Source organism: Gallinula chloropus (assembly GCF_964237585.1).
Source record: "Gallinula chloropus genome assembly, chromosome: 4".
In the NCBI taxonomy this organism is placed as follows: Eukaryota; Metazoa; Chordata; class Aves; order Gruiformes; family Rallidae; genus Gallinula; species Gallinula chloropus.
In genome coordinates this window covers 74725445-74746788 of record NC_140088.1, presented here as the reverse complement: position 1 = coordinate 74746788, position 21344 = coordinate 74725445, and the positions used below count along the sequence as shown (strand labels likewise).

The window sequence follows — 21344 nt, the reverse complement described above, 5'->3', positions numbered from 1 at the left end:
TGTTTTCCACTAGTTCATAATTTCAAAGGTTATTCCAGCGTCTGGAATCCAGCCATACCACATACGCGTTGAAGACCCCACAAATGGTGAAAAATGGGATTTTGCTGTTAAAAGTCCACGAAAAAAGACCAAACCCAACTCCTCCCACAAAGCCAACAGGTAAGGAATGGGCAGAGATGACAGGCAGAAAGTGCTGCATATTTGCTAATAGCATCTCTTGTGGTGTGGCCGATGGTTGCAGGCAGCGAGCGAGCAATTCCTCTCGATGAACAGAGATGTTTCTGTCTTCCTACGGGTTATTTTTCCAAGTGCTGCAGGGAGGCACAAATAATCCCAAGACGGTTCTGCTGACAGCTCTAATAATCTTATTTATTATATGACAAATCTCTTTTACACACCAAAATTGTTATGTCTTGATCTTCTCCCCCCGTCGCCCCTCTTTTGTGGTCCGGTGACTGCCAAAATGGAACAACAGGATGAGAAATCACTCCGTCGGGCTTTGTCAGACCCCACTGCGGCTCCTCTCTCTCTATTTCCCCTGATTCGGAGGAGCTTGGCAGCAGCTCACAGAGGAGGCGATGGTCATTTCAAACCAGGCAAATACTGCCTGGCAAAGCCCTGCTGAGAGCCAACAAGCCCTGCTGCTAAGAAAAGAACCCCACCCCAACCCTCTCCTCCTAGACCCTTCCCTTTTCCTTAGAAACTGTTCTTTGTGTCAAATCTCACCCAAAGGCTTAGGGCAAATGGAAGAAAGACCTTTGAAAGAGCTGAAGGTGGCATTTGACACCTGCTTCTACAAGATGTGAAGGACAAACTTTTGGCACTGGATGAGCTCCTCAGGCTCAGCTCTGCAGCGCCGGGGATGAAAGGAGCTGCGGCAAGTCAGTATGTCGATGTTATCACCAAGGAAGGATGCTACAAGATGCTACCCAACCTTCCTTCCTACCCAATATCTACAAAACCAGCAAACGCTTGCTATCCACTGAGCCATTTTAAAATCCTTATCTTTATGAAAGCCTTCACAAAACAAAAAACAACCCCCAACCTATGAATACCAAATTAATTGCACTGATTATTCCTATGTACAACAAAAGGAGGAGGACAGCCGCCAATTGTTTCTTGGTCAGATTCCCAGGAGGATTGGGTTGCCCTCAGGTCTCTCTGAAAACAGCAGCCATGAGCTGGACATGCCAATCCCCAGCTACAACCAACTGCTGACCTAAGCTATGCCAGCCCCAGATGAATGGGACCTTCTTGCCCACAGGATGCCACTGCTGTGACCGTGTTGTGCTGCTCTGCTTTTCCCTCCTCTCTGCCCCAAATGGCCAAGTCTGCACCAGACTGAAAATGCCCAGAGAGACAACCTGGCACAGCACAGTTCCCAAAATAAACCACCTCTTTGGAGAAAATACTGCCAAATCTGGACAACCACAGGTTCACCTCCACACTGCACCCCATGACTTAACCCCCAAAAGGAGAAGAGGAAAAGCAAAATCCCTTCCTTCCAGCTAAAACCACCTCTTGGTTTCTCTCCTGGGCTCCCGGGACAGGGGCAGCTCTGGGTGATGGCTACCAGGACAGTGCTGAGGTAACCCCATGCTATCTTTGAGCAGGACTCGTAACACATGAAAACTGATGCCACATTGTTGCTGGTGGGCACCCAAAACCAGAGGTTTTCATTTTCTTGGTCTGGACATCCCCAGCCCATGGTGGAAAGGAAGAAGGGACATCATCTGTTATTTATGCACACTTTCTACCTCATATACATAATCAAAACTTCTGAAGGCTTTTTATGTTGCTCAAGTCAAACAGCAGCAAAAATACAAAATGTAGCGGTAACACAAAAGGGAGACAAAACAAAGTGAATGAGCTGGGGGGAAAAAAAAGAACAAACCAAGGAAAAAAACCCCAATCTTGTACCTGATGCGTAGCAAACTGTACAGTATATACATCTTCGTCATCTATTATCCTCCCAGAAGAGCAAACAAAAAGAACTTGGCAACACAGAGGGAGGAAAAAAATAAAATATACACCCTGTATTGTATTTGCCATGGAGCAAGCAACATGTTTATACACTAGTCTCTATAACTTAATGCTGTGTAACAGCACTGTTTTCTTCTTTTCTTTAAATTTACAAAACAAAATATCTATCCAGAAATAATCTAATCATATTGCTCTTCAATACACTTCTGTAGACAAGTAAGACTCGAAGTTAAACTTCAGTAAACTGCAGCTTTTGGGAGCCCGTGAATGGCTACAAAACTCCTCCATCCAAGTCCTTGGAAGTATTACCATGTGCTGCTGTAATTCAGTATATAAAGGTGCTATATATATATATCTATATATATATCTCCCATGTACAGACAACGCGTGGTGGGAAGGCTTGTTGTCGTTGTCGCTGAAGCTTAAGAGACGGGTTAACCTCACGTACAGCAGATTCATTTCCATGTTCCATGCATCTTACATTTACTTCATGAAAATGAGAGGGCACAAATAGAAAGAAAAGGAAAACTTTAGTCAAACACTGCTTTAGAAACACTGCAGCAGAGGCCAACGTCCTTCAGTTATTTAGAAACCACTGGATTTCCCTTTTTATCTTTTCTTTTTTTTTTTTTTTTTAGTCAAAATAAATCTCGGGGCTTGTGTACAAAGTGCAGGACCGACCCACTGGAGGAAGCGACTTTAAAACCAAGTTACAACGGCACCATCCCATTCACCAACTGGACCTTCATTTCTTGAAGGCTGTTCATTATCTTCTTCTGGTGACCAACAAGTGTCACTCCCAGCCGCCTCAAATCCCTGTGGGAGAAAGCAGACGTTGGTTCCAGGGACCGCTCAGGCACACGCCGCCGCGCACATCACGCGCCGCACGCACCAATGCTGCTGCCAGCGCCTACCTCTTACCATCGGCGGCTCCCAAAGCCAGGTTTAGTTGGCAAGTTCATTTTTCACCATTTTAAAAAAAGAAACAATTAAAGGCTGACAGCATCTCGGAGAGGTGACGTGATTTGACCAAGATCACCTTGCTGGCCAAGGAGAAAAGCTGGATAGCAAAGCATCAGCATCACCTTTGGCCAAGGACTCTGCTAGGCGTGGAAAGTCCTACTTCCAAGAGAAAAGCCACGTAAGAAAACCTGTGTTGCAGTTTCCTCTTCTCCTGGGAGAGGCTGGTATTTGATCTCGGATACAAGCAGTGTGGATTGAGGTCAATCCGCACTTCCTACCTCTTCAGACAAGGCAAAGCCAAAGATACACAAACTGCAATCCTACACCCAGCTCCTACAGAGAAGTGAATGGCAAAAGCCTTGAGCGTGGCCACCACCCTGACAACCCCTAAAGTCAACAGAAATTGGCAAGACAGCTCCCCTCTGTGGCTTTGCAAATCTTCCTGTAAACCCATGCTTGAGGGGTTTTTTTGCGTGTGTGGTGAGTTCTACAAGCCAAAGGCGTTTGTGTTCAGTTTCTCAACTAGGCTACCATTATAGGAAAGCTTTAAAATAAGAACACTCATGTGAAATGCAGGATTAGGAAGACAGATTGATTCTCAGCAGCTCAGCCCTCTAAAATTTATCTGTATAGATGAAGGTAATCACCAAGGTTGATGTTGATGGAGTTAAAGACGCACCGCCAGGGGACAATTTATCCTATTTAAAATCAAGAATGGGACAAATTGTCCCCTGGGATACTACAGCAGGACCTTGGTGATCAGATTCAATGACATATATAAAGACGTAAGGTCATGGGTTATGGCAGCATATAATCGCAGGGATTTCTTTCTAGGGAAAATGTGTTAACAAAGAAACTGTAGGAATAAAAGCCTGGAAGAAACATCAAGACAGGTGCATCTGTGTTTCTAACACAAGACACAGAGATGGTTAAAGAAACAGTTCATCTTAAGAGGAGATGTGGCGATTTGTCTAAAGACTTCCGCTTCCACTAGAGAAATACTGGCCCCTCGCGTTCTATCTCCAGGCTGGACTGAACAATAAGGGATGTTTTCAAAGTGCAGCTCTACAGCCCTGCCAATGCTCGCGTGAATCCCAGAGCTGCTGACACCATGTGCAAGTCTTTTAGGAGACAGCTCCCCACCAAAAGCCAGTAGGACGTGACCTCCTGGTACACACAGGTGCTTTTTGGAAACCACACAGGCAGGGCTGGCACGTGCAAGGGCTGGAGATCGCCAGCGACACCTGGGAGCCTGACTGTTACCTGAGGCATATTGCAAACCTATAGCTCACAGTCCAGCTGCACGCTGGACTGTAGGTGAACATGTGCAACGACCACCAAAACTCTTTTCACGTAATGGTGTGTGAGCTACCCATGGAGGTGTACCTCTCTTAGCAGCTTCATGTTCTGGAGAGAGACTCCTGTGTGGACACAACCAACCATCCACATCCAAAAATCATGTAGATGAATATTGCTTTGTATAACAAGCAATCCTAACTGAACATTGATATCTTAACACATAGACTGGTTGAAGCCAAAAGCTAGTTCTGTTGTTCTCCAAGGATTGTCATGCTTTCAGCCTTTTGATTTGGAAAATACCAGGTTTTCTGCTCCAGGCTAAACACTTATTTTTATTATCACACCCTTTTTCAGCAATGCATCTCACCAATGCATAGGGGAAATCACAACGTAAGGGGCATGGAGCAAGGGAGGTCAATGAGACACATCAGTACCGCTCCTTACCTGGCAGAGAAAAGGCTGCAGCACCTGCAAAAGGTGTCTACCTTCCCAGAGGGACACGCTTTCATTTCTGCCTCCACTGAATTGTGAAACTAGTTCAGCAAGCCATCTTAATAATGAAGGAAAATGTAGTAATGCTATTGTTACATGCAATTTATTTTATGTACACAGCACAGTTGGAAGTTCACACCAAAGATCAAAAAATCCCCAAAAAAACAACTCAGTATAGGACCTGATTTTTAAAAGAGCCAACATCCATCTTCCCCCTGCTGAGTGCTGCTCTACTGGCAGTTTTTGAAAATCCAGCTTTTTTTTTCCCCAGGTATGTACAGTGTAAGCTGAGCTCTTTTGAAAATCCAGCACCACATATTTCAGAGATGTATCATTTCTGATACTCTTGCATGTTATGCAGAAAATAATAGCCTGAAACTATGAGAAAGGCATGTACATCTTGGCGTTTCACTCTCAGCTCCATGAGTTAATTAAAAAACCCACCTCTATTCACTACACGGCTTTTTTTTTCCCCCCTTATAGCAGCCCCTTAACTCAACATCCTTGAGGAGCGCCTCATTGATTTACAAAAGAAGAAAAAGGAGTTTCTGGTTTCAATCCATTAGCTGCTCACCAGGGGAATCAGTCTATTTTTTTTTTTAAACTATCAAGTCCTCTCAAATATGGAGCCACTGGCCAAAAGCATGAGTACCTGGAGAGGGAACAAAAACTTCTGTGGGGGAAGATGGACCAGAAGACAACAGTTCCTGAGCCAGAAGCTCACTTAGTATAAAACCATCACCTTCATTCAAAAGCCACCTTGTGTGCTGCAAAGCTGTTGACAAAACTTTCCAAAAACTGCCTAGAGAACACAGGAGCTTTAATTCCCATTTTCCAAAGGTGACTTACAGCACATTGCATGCACCTGCGCATCCGGCGCTGAAGGACTTAAAGCAGTGTAGGTCTGAAGCCAATTTTAAACAGAATTGGGCATACAAACCAGATGGTTTTGGGGAGAAAAAAATAAAAATCAGTCGACTTCTGTGCCAAAGGGCTGCAAAACAACTGTTTTCAAGCTCCAGTCCAGAGCTGCCTGGCTTATTTTACTGCAGGCAAATGGTAACTGCCCTGGGCTCAGCTCTGCTGAGGAAGTGTGTGTGGGTATCCACGGGGGCTTCCCAATAGAAATCTGCAATTCCCTGCAAAAAAAGGCACAACTAAGACCCGGGTGCAAATGACCCTTGCAATCAGGATCCAGGCTGCACCCTGCCTTGCAAGTGACCTGACCCTGGAAGCCAGGCTTTGTGTGCGCCGCTGCGGCAGGGGCACAGGCGCTCCTCAAGGCCATGGAGATACGTGCATACCTGTGCTATGGGGTCTTCCCTGCTTCAAAATACTTGACCCCACCCTCCCACCCTCCCCCAGCAATGAGGCAACTTTTATTCTTCTTTCAGGGAGAAGTCTCCCCCTTCCAACTTCTCTTTCATTCACATAGGGCAGGAATCTGAATTGCTTGCCAACATGGTACGAAGAGGTTGACTTAAGTTGACCAAAAAGTCAAGGAAACAACGGGGGAAACTGGTGTCGGCTCATTCCAAACAGCCTGCATAACAGCTGCACACGTGCTCCTCTCTTACCGCCTTGCGTGCAAGCCCAGCTGCCATGTGCCAGGGACAACAGGGCCTCCCCTTCCCTGCAGTATCCTCCATTTGCCCATTTGCAAGGGTTGAATTCACGGTCTCCATGTTGTACGAAATGTATTTAAAACATTTTATTTACAAACAGAACTACTTATACACCATGGACCAGTTTGTCAAACACAGTGTAGACTAGGACTGGATTGCCACATAAAACACAGCCCCCCTCACCAGCTGGTTAGTCATGCAAGCAAAAGGGCCACGTTCCTGAAAGATCTCTGTGGCTGGCAGCCGGCAACCCACCACAGGTATTTTGTATTTCACCTCCCATCCGGACCATCCGTTCACATGGTGTAACTCTACAATTGCCCATGCAGATTGGGACTACTCACAGAGTTAGTTAGTTAGTTATCAGTTTGAATGAGGGGAAAGAAGAAGCTCAAAGACCTTCAGAAGACACTAAAGAGAGAGGAATCCCCTTGCTAGGGACTTTTGCATGAAGTGAGGGCTTTAAAAACATGTATTTTTTAAGAGTTCATCTGCTCTTATATTCATTATTCCTGTCCTAGTTGATTAGGAGATGAGAATAGGTTTGTTCAGAAGCAGACACAGTATCACGATCTCAGGACTGAGATCTCAGCTTAAGTATAAGCATCTAGAGCAGGTGAACTCTTAAACACTCTTAATCCAGTATAATTTTTAATAAATAATTTATTTTATTTTAGAAGAAAAAAATACAATGCAAAGCAACACAGCACATATTATTACAAATATTCAGAGCTCTTCATCTAATAACAAACAACAGGGTGTCCTGAGATTCAGTGAGTACAGATCTTTCAAAACGTGGAAGTATGTAGTCCACATGGTTAGTAATTGATCCAGTCAAGGGTCAGACTGAAACTCATGTCATGGATCTATCTATTCTTGAGTATTGTCCTGGTAAAGTTATTCTTGCAGTGGATTGAAAGAGCTCCAGACACACTCAAAAGTCACTAGGTGTTCCACAAGTTTAAAGAGCAGGTCTGGTCCACTGGAAAGGTTGCCTTCAAGTCTGATATCCAGTTGGAAAGAGGGGGTGGAGGGTGAGGCTCCACTTTTCACAAGGTGATTCATCCCTTTGCAAGAATTAGAGCTAAATGTAGAAATCACTCTTTGTTTGAACACATACATTTTCAGGTCTTTGCTTAAGCAGACAGAGCTCAGGACTTGGGGCGATATTTGCTGGTTTTAGCTTTTTCATCTTTTGCTTTCAGAAATTTGTCGCTAACTCTACCCTTTTCTGCAATAAATGCATCAACCCATCAGTTGGAAAGAAGCAGGGTGGCAAGGGGGATTTTGCTTTACATGCTGGGAAGGAATTTAAAGAAAAATGTTGAACTTCTACCATTTTGACCAGGTCCTGTAAAAAGGCCACAAAGCTGGGTGGGTGCTCACAGTCACCAGTCCCATTAGCGTTATGGCCAACACCTCCTACAGCACTAGTAATTTTTTTCCATCAGGTTTCTGGAATTCTTTACATTAATCACATTTTTTTCCTGCCTTTTCTGGCAAAGAATTATCCAGTTCTCCTTCTCTCCATCTAATTTCCACATCTGTCTCCTACACAATTTAAATTCGTGGAAGATCATTTTGGATGGTATTTGAAGGCAACCTCTAAATGGTAAAGATTGTTTTACTGATGTCATTTGGGGAAAGCAAGCTACTTTTAGATGTTCAGATAATCTTTTCGCCCGATCCCCCCAAGTCCCAGCTCTGGAATATACTGAACAGTTGCCTCTATTAAAAATGACAAGGAACATTTAACCTGAATTCTCCTTTGCAGAGTACAAAATATTTTGTTGTTCCCTTTTATGGGGAGAAAAAAGTGAAAACCTCCAGGAAACCAACCCCCCCCATATATTAACCTTTAAAGAATTCTGCTTGTTCTGGTGTTTATTTTCTGGAGAACCCACAAATGTCTCAGCTGAGCCCACCCAGAAGCTGTTTTTCTCCCTTATTTTGTTGATTTTGCTGGTTTACATCAGCCTGAGTATGCGGTTCAGGTCTTCAACACAGAACCCCTTTCCTCTTACGCCACTATGATGGCTTCCTCCTTTTTTAACAGCTATCGAGTCTTTTCTGCCTTTTTTTGTTTGTTTTTTTGGTTTGTTTTTTTTTTTTTTTAATATACCTGAGAGGGATGCTCTCATAACAAGTCTTGATTTGGATGGCTTTTTAATGAACTTTCCACAGTCTTCCCCAAAAGAGTGGGGTCACGCCTTCTTGCTAAGCCACCATTGCAACGCAAAGGTACGTGGGTTGAGCTGTTTCAGAAACAAGCCTGACTCATGTCCAAGGCAGCTGGGGGTGAATTCATTGCTCGCATGGATAACTAACTAGATGGAGTTAGTTTCAACTGAAAAGCAAGATGGATTCATGAAATGTCTCTCTTCATCTTAAAAAAAAAAACCCCTCTAACCCAGAAGCTCCCATGGCTTCCAGGAACTGTCTCCTCTGTGGCTGTAGAAGCCCAGAAGAAAGCTGAAGCCGAGCAGCTCAGACATCTTGTCTCCACCAAGACTGCTAAAGGATCAGAGTAGGATGACATCTGTCCTACCAAGAACATACTGGGACCTGGTGGAGGGGGCCTTAGGGGTGGTTTGCAGCTCATGAAGGTCAGAGCATCTCTGGCAGCTATAATATTCATTAAAGACTTTTAGACCAACTTGCCTTTCCGGCTAGAACTGTACAGATAATGGATTTCTTGGTTCATTGCCAATTGGAAAAATAAAACATTTAAAAGTACTTTTCGGGTAGCCTGAAAAGATATTTGGGATTTTTTAATATTTTTTTAAAATTTTTGTAATACCAAAGAATGAATATAGGGAAGTATTTAAAGTTTTAAGTCACAATCTGAAATGTGGTCAAGAATATGGGAGACTAGGAATACTATAAGAAAGACACTGGGGCCCTGGAGCACGTCCAGAGAAAGGCAATGAGGCTGGTGAAAGGTCTGGAACACAAGTCTTATGAAAAGCAGCTGAGGGAACTGGGACTGTTTAGCCTGGAGAAGAGGAGGGTCAGGGAGACCTTATTGCTCTCTGCCTGAAAGGAGATTCTGGTGAGCTGGGAGTCAGCCCCTTCCCACAGATAAGTAACGATAGGACAAGAGGGGATGGCTGCAAGCTGTGCCAGGGGAGGTTCAGGTTAGAAATCATGAGGAATTTCTTCTCAGAAAGAGTGGTTAGATATTGGAACAGGTTGCTCAGGGAGGTGGTGGAGTCACCATCCCTCAGGGTGTTCAAGAAAAGGTTGTATGAGGTACTTACGGACATGGTTTAGTTAGTAATATAGGTGGTAGGGGGATGGTTGGACTAGATGATCTTGGAGGTCTTTTCCAACCTTAATGATTCTGTGATTCGGTTTATAGTTTTGTCAGTGGGATGGGATGCTAAGACTATGTCAGCACAGATGGATACGAACACTGTTTAAAGCTACACGAGTAAGCGAAGTTATTCCAATTCTCTGTCAAAACCGACCGTTAATTGGGGCTCAAACTCAAAATTTTCAAAGCATTTAACTTCTGAACATTTCTTTTAGAGCTCTTGAAATTGCATAAAATTCTAAAGAGGAACAAACTGGAAGCTTTTGTGCAACCTTTTTTTCATCTTTGATATGACTAATTCAGCCAAGCAGCAACAAGTCTGTGATGTATTTTAGACAATCTGCATTTTCTACCAGAACTTCCTCCAGTTGTAAGATTGAGGTGGCAAGGGGCCGAGAGGAGGGGGAGAAGGGATGCTCCAATGTCTTCCTTTTCTCTTAAATTACTGCCTCATCCTATCCCTCCTCTTCCCACTCGCCGTTTGGCTAGGTCTTTCTGCCACTTGGACTCCGACCATCCTGGGGATGGACCTCTGCCTTAGTCTGTAGATCACCAGTCTAAATGGAGCCCTGAGACTTGGTGTATCTGGGCATTGCCCCATCAGGTAAGTAAGTGAAGAACTGTGGAGTCCTCAAAAGCCAAAGTAACATGCTATGATTCTGTGGCACATAACTGCAGAACTAGGCTGTGAAACTGCATGAAAGAGTCTCAGGCACCCAAAAAAAAAAAAAAGATCCAGGTAGAAATCCATGCACCTGACTCCCTAGACAGTTGCTAGAGAGGATTTAATCCCTAGCTCAGGGTTTTCACATGAATGCCTGAAGATAAGACTGGATGACGCCAGGTGTAAAGGACAAACATTGGTGATGTGGGTGGAGCAAACAACCTGAGTGAGCGCAAATATTTCCTGCACTCCCTCCATGGAAGGGAACTCCATGAAGATGTTACCAACCTGCATCCTGTGCAAAGGACCTCCTACCCTGTATGGTGAGCTCCATGGCAAGCTCTGCAGCAGACAGGAGAAATGCTGCAGTTCTGTGTGGTGTGGTGATTTTTCTTGGTTTATTCCTAATCCTTGGCACCGATTCTGTATGTGCACTGGCAATCTGCACGTGGTTGGAGGAGACATGACCTTCTCTAAGGCAGAATGGACCATAATCCTTCCCATTCTGCCTCATCACCTCCAGCAAACTAAGCTCAAATTAACCCAGCTGGAGAGGCAGGCTTTGGGGTGAGTTTGAGTAAGTGGCAGGAGGAAAGCACAGACGTAATTACACAAGCAAGGCAGGCAATTAAAGGTGGAGCATAACAAATCAGTAGCCTCAAGGCATTTACAAAGTCATTTGAGTTCTGTCACCCCAACTGCAGTCATACCCACGCACAAAAAACAAGAGCACATTCAGAAGGAGGAGTCTTGGCCAGGGACCATGTCCCCTAGAGCTGTGGGTTTGCTGATGCTCTTCTTTTGGCATTGGCTGTACCTAGGCTTATTTCTGTTAATGCTGAATACTATTTCCACGCCTTCCTGGGCTTGACTGTCTACTCGGTCATGTCCAGATCAACTGTGAAAGCAGCTACTCCAGTGTAAAGCCAGTATACCTCAGCAGGGTCTCTAGGTCTTACACATTTACCAGTAGGGTGGGGTTTTTTATTTGTCGGTAACCTCAAACAATCAGTGCTGTTATGTCAGGAGAATGGCCTGGGTATTATTCAAACTCAAACATTAATTTCTGTGAGTGAAGGAGGCAAACCACTGGCTGCCAACAAAGTGATGGGAAGTTTAATCTTGCCTGTGCTTGTTATCATCGATACAGATGCTGAAAGAGAAACTGCTGACTGCAAAGGGCAATGGCTTCCCTTTCTGCAGCACCATCCCTGCATATTTTTGAATGGTTTGTCTTCCCCCGCTCTGCAATCCCAACAAATGAAGTGAAAATGTTCTGGGCAGTACTCACTCTAGGGTCACCTGAGCCACAGCATCCATAGAACTGTATCCGTTCTCCATGAAGATCTCTGTGTATCGGCCCATTTTGATGGCTTCCAGCCACTCACCCACCGACCTGTAGGCACCGCTCCCCACTGGACTGTGCTCTACCAACAGATTTGATACTCTACAGACAAGCAAAAACAGAGAAGCAAACAGAATCAGTACCAAGACGTACCCAACATGACTCAGCTGCTTGCATTTTTGTATGGTAAAGATGATTCTTTTGTTGTTTTCAGTGATTGCTGCAGCCTAAACCTTCCCAGCAAGCTTGATATGCAATATATCAAAGATACCAGTTCACCTGTAGCTTCACCTGCTTTTGAGTTAGTTCCTGCCATTTCTGGTCCTTACTGCAAGCAGAAAGAGGAGAGGACCAGCATCCACCTCTGTTATTTCTTGTCCACAAGCAGGCTCCTCTTCCATCAGGCTCCCCCAGTCACTCTTATTTCCAAGTCTTTGGTTTCACTCCTCCTGCTCTGTTTACCTCCTTCTCCTTTAAAGCTCATAATTAACTTAAGACAGCCCAGAGCCTGGAAGCAGAGACCCAAATTACATTTCCCAGCAGCAGCCGTCGATGGCAGGCTGCTGTTAACACTTCAGGGGCCACTCCCACAGCGCTGGGTGAGGATTTTGGATGCGGGCAGCATCTGGAGAGCCCTGCAGAGAGCAGCAATGCTCCAACCATGCTCCAACCCTGAAACCAGAGGGAGACTCCCGCTTCAGCACCCACAGTCGCTAACTGCTCAGTTATGCCATGCACGGAAGAAGCGATTCAGGCAAATAATAACCCCTCACCGCAGCAGAAACACCGATACAGTACCTAGCACAAGCGACCCGTGCTGCGTACAGTTCCACCACCCCACTAATGATGCGCAGAGAGCAAAGGGGGCTTGTCCAAGGTCAGCCAGGGAAGAAACTAGATTTGTCCCCTGCTTTGTAAACCAGGACATACAGCTAATGTAAGCCTTGCAATAAAGATTATTACCTACAGGTAAAAAAACGTTTTCTGGGTCAGCCTCTGACGGTGAGGATTACACTTAAAAGAATATCAACGGGAAGGAGCACTAGCATATTATATTGTAGCACTTCACGGATCTTCATATATTTTATGAGCGCATTAGTATTATTTGTTTATTTAATAGCAGTGCTGAAGGGTCCAATAAAATGTGAATACTTGCAGTACCAAGAACATAATGGCTTCCCATAACATTTTATACACATGAGGAATTCAAAACTCCTAAGTAATCATAACAAGAAGTGGATTTTCATCACGGATGTCAGGAGGTACCTACTGATATGCACACACTGTAATGTAGAGAGTGACTTCCTCCCTTATTTGCATTAATGAGAATTTCCATAAAGAATACATTACATATATTAAAAAATCCTTTACAGCTGCTGTATGTTAAAATTATGATTCATTTGGAATTACTATGGCCTGGGCACAGCAATCTATGATTATAGAAACCCAGTCCCAAAGCCTGGCTGTTCAGGTGCTCCATACACACCAAAAAAACCCCCACAGCAGCTCTGAAAAGAAGTAGTTTGGAATTGCATGAACCTGTTTGTGGAAACGAAAAAAACCCCACCCCCCCCTTGAGCACAGCAGCTCAAGGAGATGGTTTGCTGCATATTCTCCTCTCTTTTGGCATAACAGTTTGGTCTAAAAGGAGCTCATGAACCACCACATAACTGGCCTGGAAAATGACTGTTCTGAACTGAAAATAGAAGAGAAACACCACATATTTTGTGCTATCATAAACCTCTTCCTGCAGGTTTTCTGGGACTGACATTACATCTAATTGCTAATAAGAGCAATTTCTTCTTCAGGTGGTAAATGATGCATGTAAAATAACCCAAGGAATCAGATCTATCTTGTATTTAAAAATTATCAGAGATTTCACATTTCTTCCAGTACATGAGATGCCATGCATAGGGATATGTCAGCATGTAGATGTCAGGTCCAGATGCAGAAGGCACAATGGGCCACATGCAGTTGTACAAGATTCATTTGGAAGGTGTGGAGGTGGATGGGTCTAAGCTCACAACAGTACATCTGCTTGGTCCAGACCACCATCCCACCCCATCTTCATTCCTGTCCAAGGAATACAACATTGTTTTTTTTCTTTCCTCCTCTGAAGGGCCTCTTCCAGTGTTAATCAGGGGAACTCCACTGCCACCAGTGAAGCAGCAATGATTATATTTGTTACTCCTTCATTACCCTGCAAGGGACTGAGGGATTAGCAATGCAGATGGGTCAGAAGTAATACTTGCATGCTTATAGCAAAAATTCAAAAGGTCTCTCCAAGACTCCAGTATGGTTGAAACCCCAATACTAAAAATCACTTAAAAAAGTATTAATCTATTTTTCCCCAAGTGCAGTGTTATATCTTGACTGTATTTACCTTACTTGTAGGTAAGGTAGCTATTTGCGTTCATGTTAAATTGCACAAATTGCACACCGGCTGCTCTAGTCACTTCATGTGGTTTTAGCAAATGGCTTGTGTGCAGCTCTTTGGGAACCACTGAGAATCCCCTCGTGATTACCACAACTGTCAGAACCGGTGGTGGTGACTAGCATGCCTGGGAATAGTTGTGGGTGGATGTGCTTGGACATCTGTGAGCTTTGCACAACTTGCTTCCCCAAGAGATGCTCTTCATTTGTATTACCAAGATGAAGTCAAAAGGCAAATAATTTGAGCAGCATTTGCTATCTACTTCATACACTCAAATCTCGCCCTCTCTAGCCCGAGGGTAGAACACAGGTAACTTTATCAGAGACCTATAAATACCGCTAAAGCTCATGTTTCTGAAAGGCAGGCCACAGTAATTTTCTCTGTGGCAGTAGCACTGCATTTACAGAGTAACTCACCAGCCTGCCAGTTTCAAAAGAAAAAGTTGAATTGGGGAAACTCCCCACGACATAATAAAGCTGGAGGAACATCCACCCACGGACACACGCAGGCTACATAATAAGTAGTTATTCAACCCCATGGGCGGGTATTTAGACAAGGATCTCACTCTGAGAAATGGCTCTGGCCCGAGTTTGTACCTGCTCGATGCATTAACCAACGTCTTCAAGCTGCTTGGGTTACGGATGAGCTTGTCCAACATGCTGACAATTTCGTCAAACTTGGGCCTGCTGTTGCGGTCTTTCTGCCAGCAGTCAAGCATTAGCTGGTAGAGAGCAGCAGGGCAGTCCATGGGACTTGGCAGGCGATAGCCTTCCTCCACGGCTTTAATCACCTACGGGAGATAAAGCATGAGGCTGAGAGGCTGCTTTTCTTCCTCTCACCTTTTTCCCAAAATGCAAATTGACTTAAACAGAGAACTCGGGGACCAGCAATATGGTCATGTAAAATCCCTCCTCCCCCCAACTCTGCACACAGGAGGCAAACCCAATAAATCCCACTATCTTTCATATTTTCTACGGGATGTGTTGAACGACTGAATTTTTGGTTGCTGCAAAATTAATTTAGAAAGCCAAGGCAGGGCTGCAACCAAGGGGTCAGATTTCCAGGCTGCACTTGTTCAAAGCCCAGTCGAGGTCTGTAGGTTATATACCAGAAAACTCCTGGAGCCTACCCTTAGTCTACGAAAAGCAGCCTACAGGGCTTTCTGGCATCTTCTTGGAGCACAGTGATTTTGTTTATGCATATGTTGGCTCCTTTTTACATGAAAAAGCATGTGCTAGACCACAAATTTGTATTACAGTAATAAAAGTCTGACTGTATTTCAAAAGAGACTTTGAATGCTAATTGATGGATGGATTCAAGGCAGAGGCAGAACAACCATCTCATATATCATTCAATACTGTCTGGGTCTAGCTGTTTCTTAGTGTGACCACATTTCTGCCAGGAATTTAAAATGTCAGCCCGAGAGTATGTAAATTAAAACCAGGGGAGGGCAGTTGCACTGATTTCAAATACAAACCATCTATGGTTCTGTATCTACAAGAAGTGGGATGCACATGTGCCGCCTGCCCTCTTGAAAGGCAGAAATTAATAAATGAGGGAAGCATTTAAGACAGACATTTGTTTTCCTCAGCTCAGGGCAGATTTACAGCAGGGCTCCCAGCCCAGCAGTCCCCGTTTTAAACCATTACAATTTTCAGGAGAATGTGGCTTGCACTGCAAGCCACAAGGGTCTGTGAGAGCGCCAGGGGAGTCCCAGCAGCCCATCTTCACACTCTAACTCCCAAGATTCCTTGACCAAAAGGAGCTGGAAGCAGCTATTTGCTATGTGGAAAACCACAGTGCTTCACTGTTGGTCTCCAAGAACCGCCTCAGATGCCATTCAATCTAGGCACCTTCTTAAGACTTGAAAATATCCTGTTTAAAAAGGCAGCTCCATGGTTAGTACAAAAGTTGTTTTCTTGATTTTAGTCCCTATAAGAGCACAGAAAGAGCCACATCAGTCTGGCACTGCATTTCAGAAATTCATGACCACATGGATCGTGTTCAAATCGTCCTCCACCACAGGGCTTTTTGCCAAATGGAAGAGTCCCAGGAATGAGCCTGGCTGCTTGAGCAGCAGTAGCGGGAACTTCAAACTCCCCAAGGACACATATAGTAGAGGAGTTGTTAGGCAAGGCTTTCTGATCTTCTCCAAGTTTGTGAGCCCATCTGAAGATCTGGTCCAGAAGATCTGCATTCATGTATATGATTTCATCCATCGGCAGAGCAGTTGCACAGCTCTCTCTACCCAACCCATGCTTGCAAGCCAATCGCTTCTACGGCCTGGCTCTTGCTTGCAGCATCAAAACCCAGCCCTGCCACACTACACTATCTGTACTGTCTGTTCTTCACATCATGCTTTTCAGCTGGTCCCTGCTACTGAATTTGCAGCTGCCCTATTAAAAAAAGCCTCAGTGTGGCACAGCCATGAGAATGTTATTTGCTGTGTCCGTGTTTGTATTTATAACAATAATGGATCATCCTCCAGCTGTAGCAGAAAGAAAATAGTAGCAAGACGGGGAGCAGACCATCTGGCACCAGCTCAGAATATCTGAACTACATCTGCAATGGGGTTATGCATGTTTGATATTCCTGGCAGTAACATCACAATCAATAGCGTTAACTCAATTTACAGGATGTCGTTCTTTCTGGTGATACAATGTAAATGGTATCAAAATACCATGAGGAGCTAGGGCCCTGAAATACACTCATCTGAAGGTGCCTTGGGCAATAAGAAGAGCAAAAGAACAAACCAACAAAGACCGAGCCACTTGTAGCCTTCACAGCGGTTAGAAAATAGCACATTGACCATCCCAGTCATTGGTGCATACTGTTTTGTAAGACCTGAAGAGCTAAAATTTGCACCTACAAGGAGGCATTTTTGCTCTTCTGGCCAAGCACTACTCACTTATGGACGGGGTGACTGAACTAGATGCGAGAGGACAATTTGGGATAGGCTATTCCAGTAAACCAAAGCAACACTTTTAGCCCTATGCTTTCATAAAACCACCAGTCTGAAAACTAGAAAGCAACCACTGCGATCATTTAGCTTAGCAACCTGCGTAACTCAGGCCACAAAATTCCCCTCAACAGTTCCTGCATCAAAGTCTTATCTTGTGGTCAAGTCAAAGTATATTTTTAGAAGGTCATCCAGAAACCAGGATGACTTTAAAACACGGTTTGTTGCCTTTGCTGTTACAATGCTGCCTGCCCTATGGCACCTCCTTTAAAGCAATCCATCTGTAACATGGTGAGAATAATTTTGCTTATTGCTGGCTTTGCTAGTAAATGATATCCTTTAATTACAAGCCATGCAATGTTAAACTCTTGTGTGATGGAGCCTGAAATCCATGTGAGCAGAACCCCTCGGTCCTCTGCACGAATGCCAATACTGTGTCTAACACCACTGATTCTTCTGCCAACACAAGCAGGGGAGGAAAGGAGAGGCAGCCTTCAGAATATGAAGGAAGAAAGCATAAATCGCATGAGAAACATGCCACAGCACTGAATTAAGTTTCCCAGGCTACCACCACCCAGGCCCTTGCCACCTGCACAGAGGCAGAGAGGTAACCCAAGCAAAGCCTGAGCAGCAAGTGATGCTCATAAACATCTCTCCAGACCTCTGCTTTCTGCTGCTAAAGTCACCAGTCCCCCCTCTGCTTCTTATCAGGCAAGTGTGACATTCACTCTGGGCCCCATGGTGCATGAGACATTTGGGCTTTTGGAACAGTTCTGCAGAGTCTGGATGCTTACAGCGTTATGATCCAGACAAGGGACTCCCCTGGCCATGGTATGTTATTTCACTGGCACTAGCTCGGCATTTACTGAAGAACATCTGTGCTATGCCAGTGCATCAGCATTAAAGATAGTTACAGCGCTCACTGTGACTGAAAAAGCTTGGCTCTCAACTGCTGCATTCTCTTCACAGGCGATGGAAGAAAGTCTCTGGATTTGATTGAGATAAATCCCTGCGTAGATACATGCTGCTTTACCAAACTCCCTGCAAAGTGACAGCCTCAGCAGTGCAGAAGCAGTGGGGCATTCATGCCAAACAACGTGCTCATCTCCCTGGCAAGAAGCACGGCATGAACATCTCAAAGGTACTGCTCGCTTCCGCGCCCGGACTTGAAGCGAGATGAGATAGCCACGCAGCATGACAGGTAGTAACAGCCACTGATGGCAAAGGCCTGCAGACAAAACACTGGAGAAACAGGGGGCTGAGACAGAGCCTTCGCTGCCCAGCAAACAGCAGAAAGTCACAGGGACAGGAATGCTGCTCAAAGAAGAGAAATGGATGAAAGATCAGGTGTTGTGACCAGCAGAAACCCATGGAGAAGCGAAGACTTGCTTGCTTTGCCCAGCCAGCAGCAGCATCTCCACAGGGGCAGGGCTGCAGAGATGAAGTGGGAGGGATCAGGAGTAATTTCAATTGCCACATGCAGAGTGGTGTGTTTTCCCCACCACTGCAGAGCTGCTTTGGGGCCTCACATACCTCACAGTGACCTCATGCACTATCTGCTGTCCTCAGAGACCTACACACTTCATGGTTCTCAGAAATGCTTCCTCTCAAAGAGTAAGGACAGTCCTGGTAAATCTGGCAACCCCAGGCTTAATTTAGCTTTACATAAGGACAGATGTTTATGGTGAGCTCAGGGGAGGATGTAGCCCTGCAGTAGGATCAAGAAACCCTTAAACAGGCTGGGATCAGAGCTACAGCATCACCAGGCATCTCCCTGTTTGGAGATGCTTGAGATGGTGTCCTTGAAGTCAGTGGCTCAAGGGGGCACTGGGGCCCAGGAGCAAGGGGACACAACTTGAAGGATGCTGTGCAAACGAACCACAAGAGCTTGTGTTAGCACTGACTTAACAAGATGTTCACAACAGGAGCAAAACTATGCTCTTGAGATCAACAGTGCAAGGGCAACCGAGAAGCAGCTCTCTGGACTGCTGTCACTAGATCGAATCATCCAGCTTTTGTGCAGGGAAACAAAGCCCTTACCATGACTCTCTTGAGTTTCTGCTTTAGATGGCAGCAGGGGTCTGAACACACAATTGAAATGCTGCCAGTTATCGGCATCTATTCCCTGGCAGACCTTTGTCATTAAGCAGAGGAGGGACGGGCTCCAGCTCTAACAACATTAGTGAAGCTTCAGCAGTCTGCTGGGGGAAGCAGACTTGCCTCTGTGCAGACACATTTCCCTCTGTGCACAGCCTGTTCTGGGCTGCGGCTGCAAAAAAGAGCATCAAACGGGAGAATCTCTTTTGTCTGGCATGGGGGAGCAAAGCCATTTTTACAGCAGCTCTCTTCCTCTTAGCCCCATCTTCCCTCTCTGATTGCAGAATGAACACTGAGCCCTCACAGTCCCATCACGCGGCAGCTGTGGCACGTGCTTACATCTTGGTTTGTCATTTCCCAGTAAGGCCTCTCGCCGTAGGACATCACCTCCCACATCACAATGCCGTAACTCCAGACATCGCTGGCCGATGTGAATTTGCGGAACGCGATTGCTTCGGGTGCTGTCCATCGGATGGGGATCTTCCCTCCCTAGAAGGAGAAGAAAACAAAAAAAAAACCAAAAACTGGATTGCAGAGGAGGGCAGAGAACATGTGAAAGAGGACAAAGCAGCACTTCATAGAGCACTGAGGGATGTTATTTTCTCTCTGGAAAGAGACATCGAATTTTAAAGTAAATCTGTTTGACAGCATGGGGCCCCTTTCCACATTATCTCAGCCCATAAGCATTTGTAGGCTGCCTACTAATTGGCTGTCCTGAAGGTTTGTTGTTTGAATGCTGTTTGAATGCTGGGACATGTATAGGATCAACATCTCAATTATGTTGCACGGGTTGGTAGGGGAATACAGTTCCTCTGCTTCTGAGAGAGAGCGGGGGAGGAACAGACAGCTCTGAAGCCCAGGAAGACTTTGATCTAACGAGGGCTTCATGCAAATTGCTGCAGAAGTAATGCTCTTTTTTCCCTTTTTTTTTTTAAAAAAAAGCGGTCCCAATCCTGCTGAGAGATCTATGCAGCGAGCACCAAAATCTGTGAGTGCAAAGACCAGCCTGCTTGGCCTCTGCTGTGGGACTGAAAATGCTGCCACAGCTGTCAAATCTGCTTTTCTGTTCCCTTTTTCCCTTTCTACCATTTTAGAAATCAAACTTCAGACCAGCCTTGAGAAGAAAGAGGGGAGGGAAAGGGGAATGTGGATTAAGGAATACTTTCCTCATTGGGTTTAAAGAGTTGTCTCCCTTGATTTATATCAAAATATATTTTACTGTGAAGTCCCTTCCTCTCAGTGTTGAGCTAAATATCGTAAGGTCTTCCTGAATGCCCCCTAACAGTGTTTGTTACTTGAAAAAAAGCAGAATTTGGAATACATTTTCAAAGCCAATGTATAAATTCCTTTCTTCCAATAATTATTTATTCACAGCCTTATCAGCGCATGCCTTAAGTGAGAGGCCAGCTTCTCCACAGTGCCAATTAGCACATGGCAGCACGTTGGAGCTGCAGCAGGGCTGGCCGAGAGCCCTCCAACCTGCAGGGAGGCTCTGGTCCAGCCGTGCACCGAGTCCCGTCGTGGGGCTGCGACTGCCAAGAGCTGAAAGGCCTTTCCCAGATCCCTGCGGGAACTGGGAACATGACCCAGAGAGCTCCCACCAGCCGTAAAACAATACCCTTGGAAAAACATGTTAACAGGACACATCCAGGCATACCAGTCACCGCCATGAACCCTGGAGGCTATCTCCAAGACTGTGCTGCTGAGGGTAGGACCTGTCTCCCGACTCTATATAGACTGGGACCACGTGGCCACGTCCTGGGGTGGCTGGACTAATGCACCGAAAGGATGGATCAAGGTTGGACAGGGGCAGAGCACTAAGGCTCGAGCAGCTCATTCTCAGGCTGGGCAAGATTGTCCTCAACAAGGTAATGTTCAGGGCAATGTGAATCATTTGCAACAGGCGTTGCATTTACTAATGGTTTAAAAAGAGTCAAACTGTCCTGAAAACATCTCTGCTTGGGTGCCTAAGCAAAGCACTTCCTCTTCCTCCCTTTCCTCCTCCACTTGCTCTTTCCTCCTCTGCCTTATTTGGCTACACCCATTACAAAGATACAGGCATTTGCAAAATTAATCTGCTAACTATGAACAGGTAACACCTCAACAAACCTTCATGCACAGTTTAGAGGCTCTGGATATGTAGAAACCTCTTTGCTAGAGAGCCTGA

General features: G+C 45.2%; 1 protein-coding gene across 4 annotated transcripts in view; it reads right to left on the bottom strand.

Annotated features, from left to right (window-relative positions):
- Positions 1 to 2610: 2610 nt before the first annotated feature.
- Positions 2611 to 21344, bottom strand: part of EPHA5 (EPH receptor A5) — a gene marked incomplete at its 5' end in the record, with an annotated part of 197846 nt that continues 179112 nt past the window's right edge. For all 4 annotated transcript variants that reach the window (XM_084263299.1, XM_084263300.1, XM_084263301.1 and 1 more), the window contains 4 exons: positions 2611 to 2799; positions 11634 to 11789; positions 14718 to 14911; positions 19517 to 19666. In XM_084263299.1, the coding sequence (XP_084119425.1) occupies positions 2694 to 2799; positions 11634 to 11789; positions 14718 to 14911; positions 19517 to 19666 (606 nt within the window). In that variant the 3' untranslated portion in view covers positions 2611 to 2693. The remainder of the gene's footprint in view (positions 2800 to 11633; positions 11790 to 14717; positions 14912 to 19516; positions 19667 to 21344) is intronic.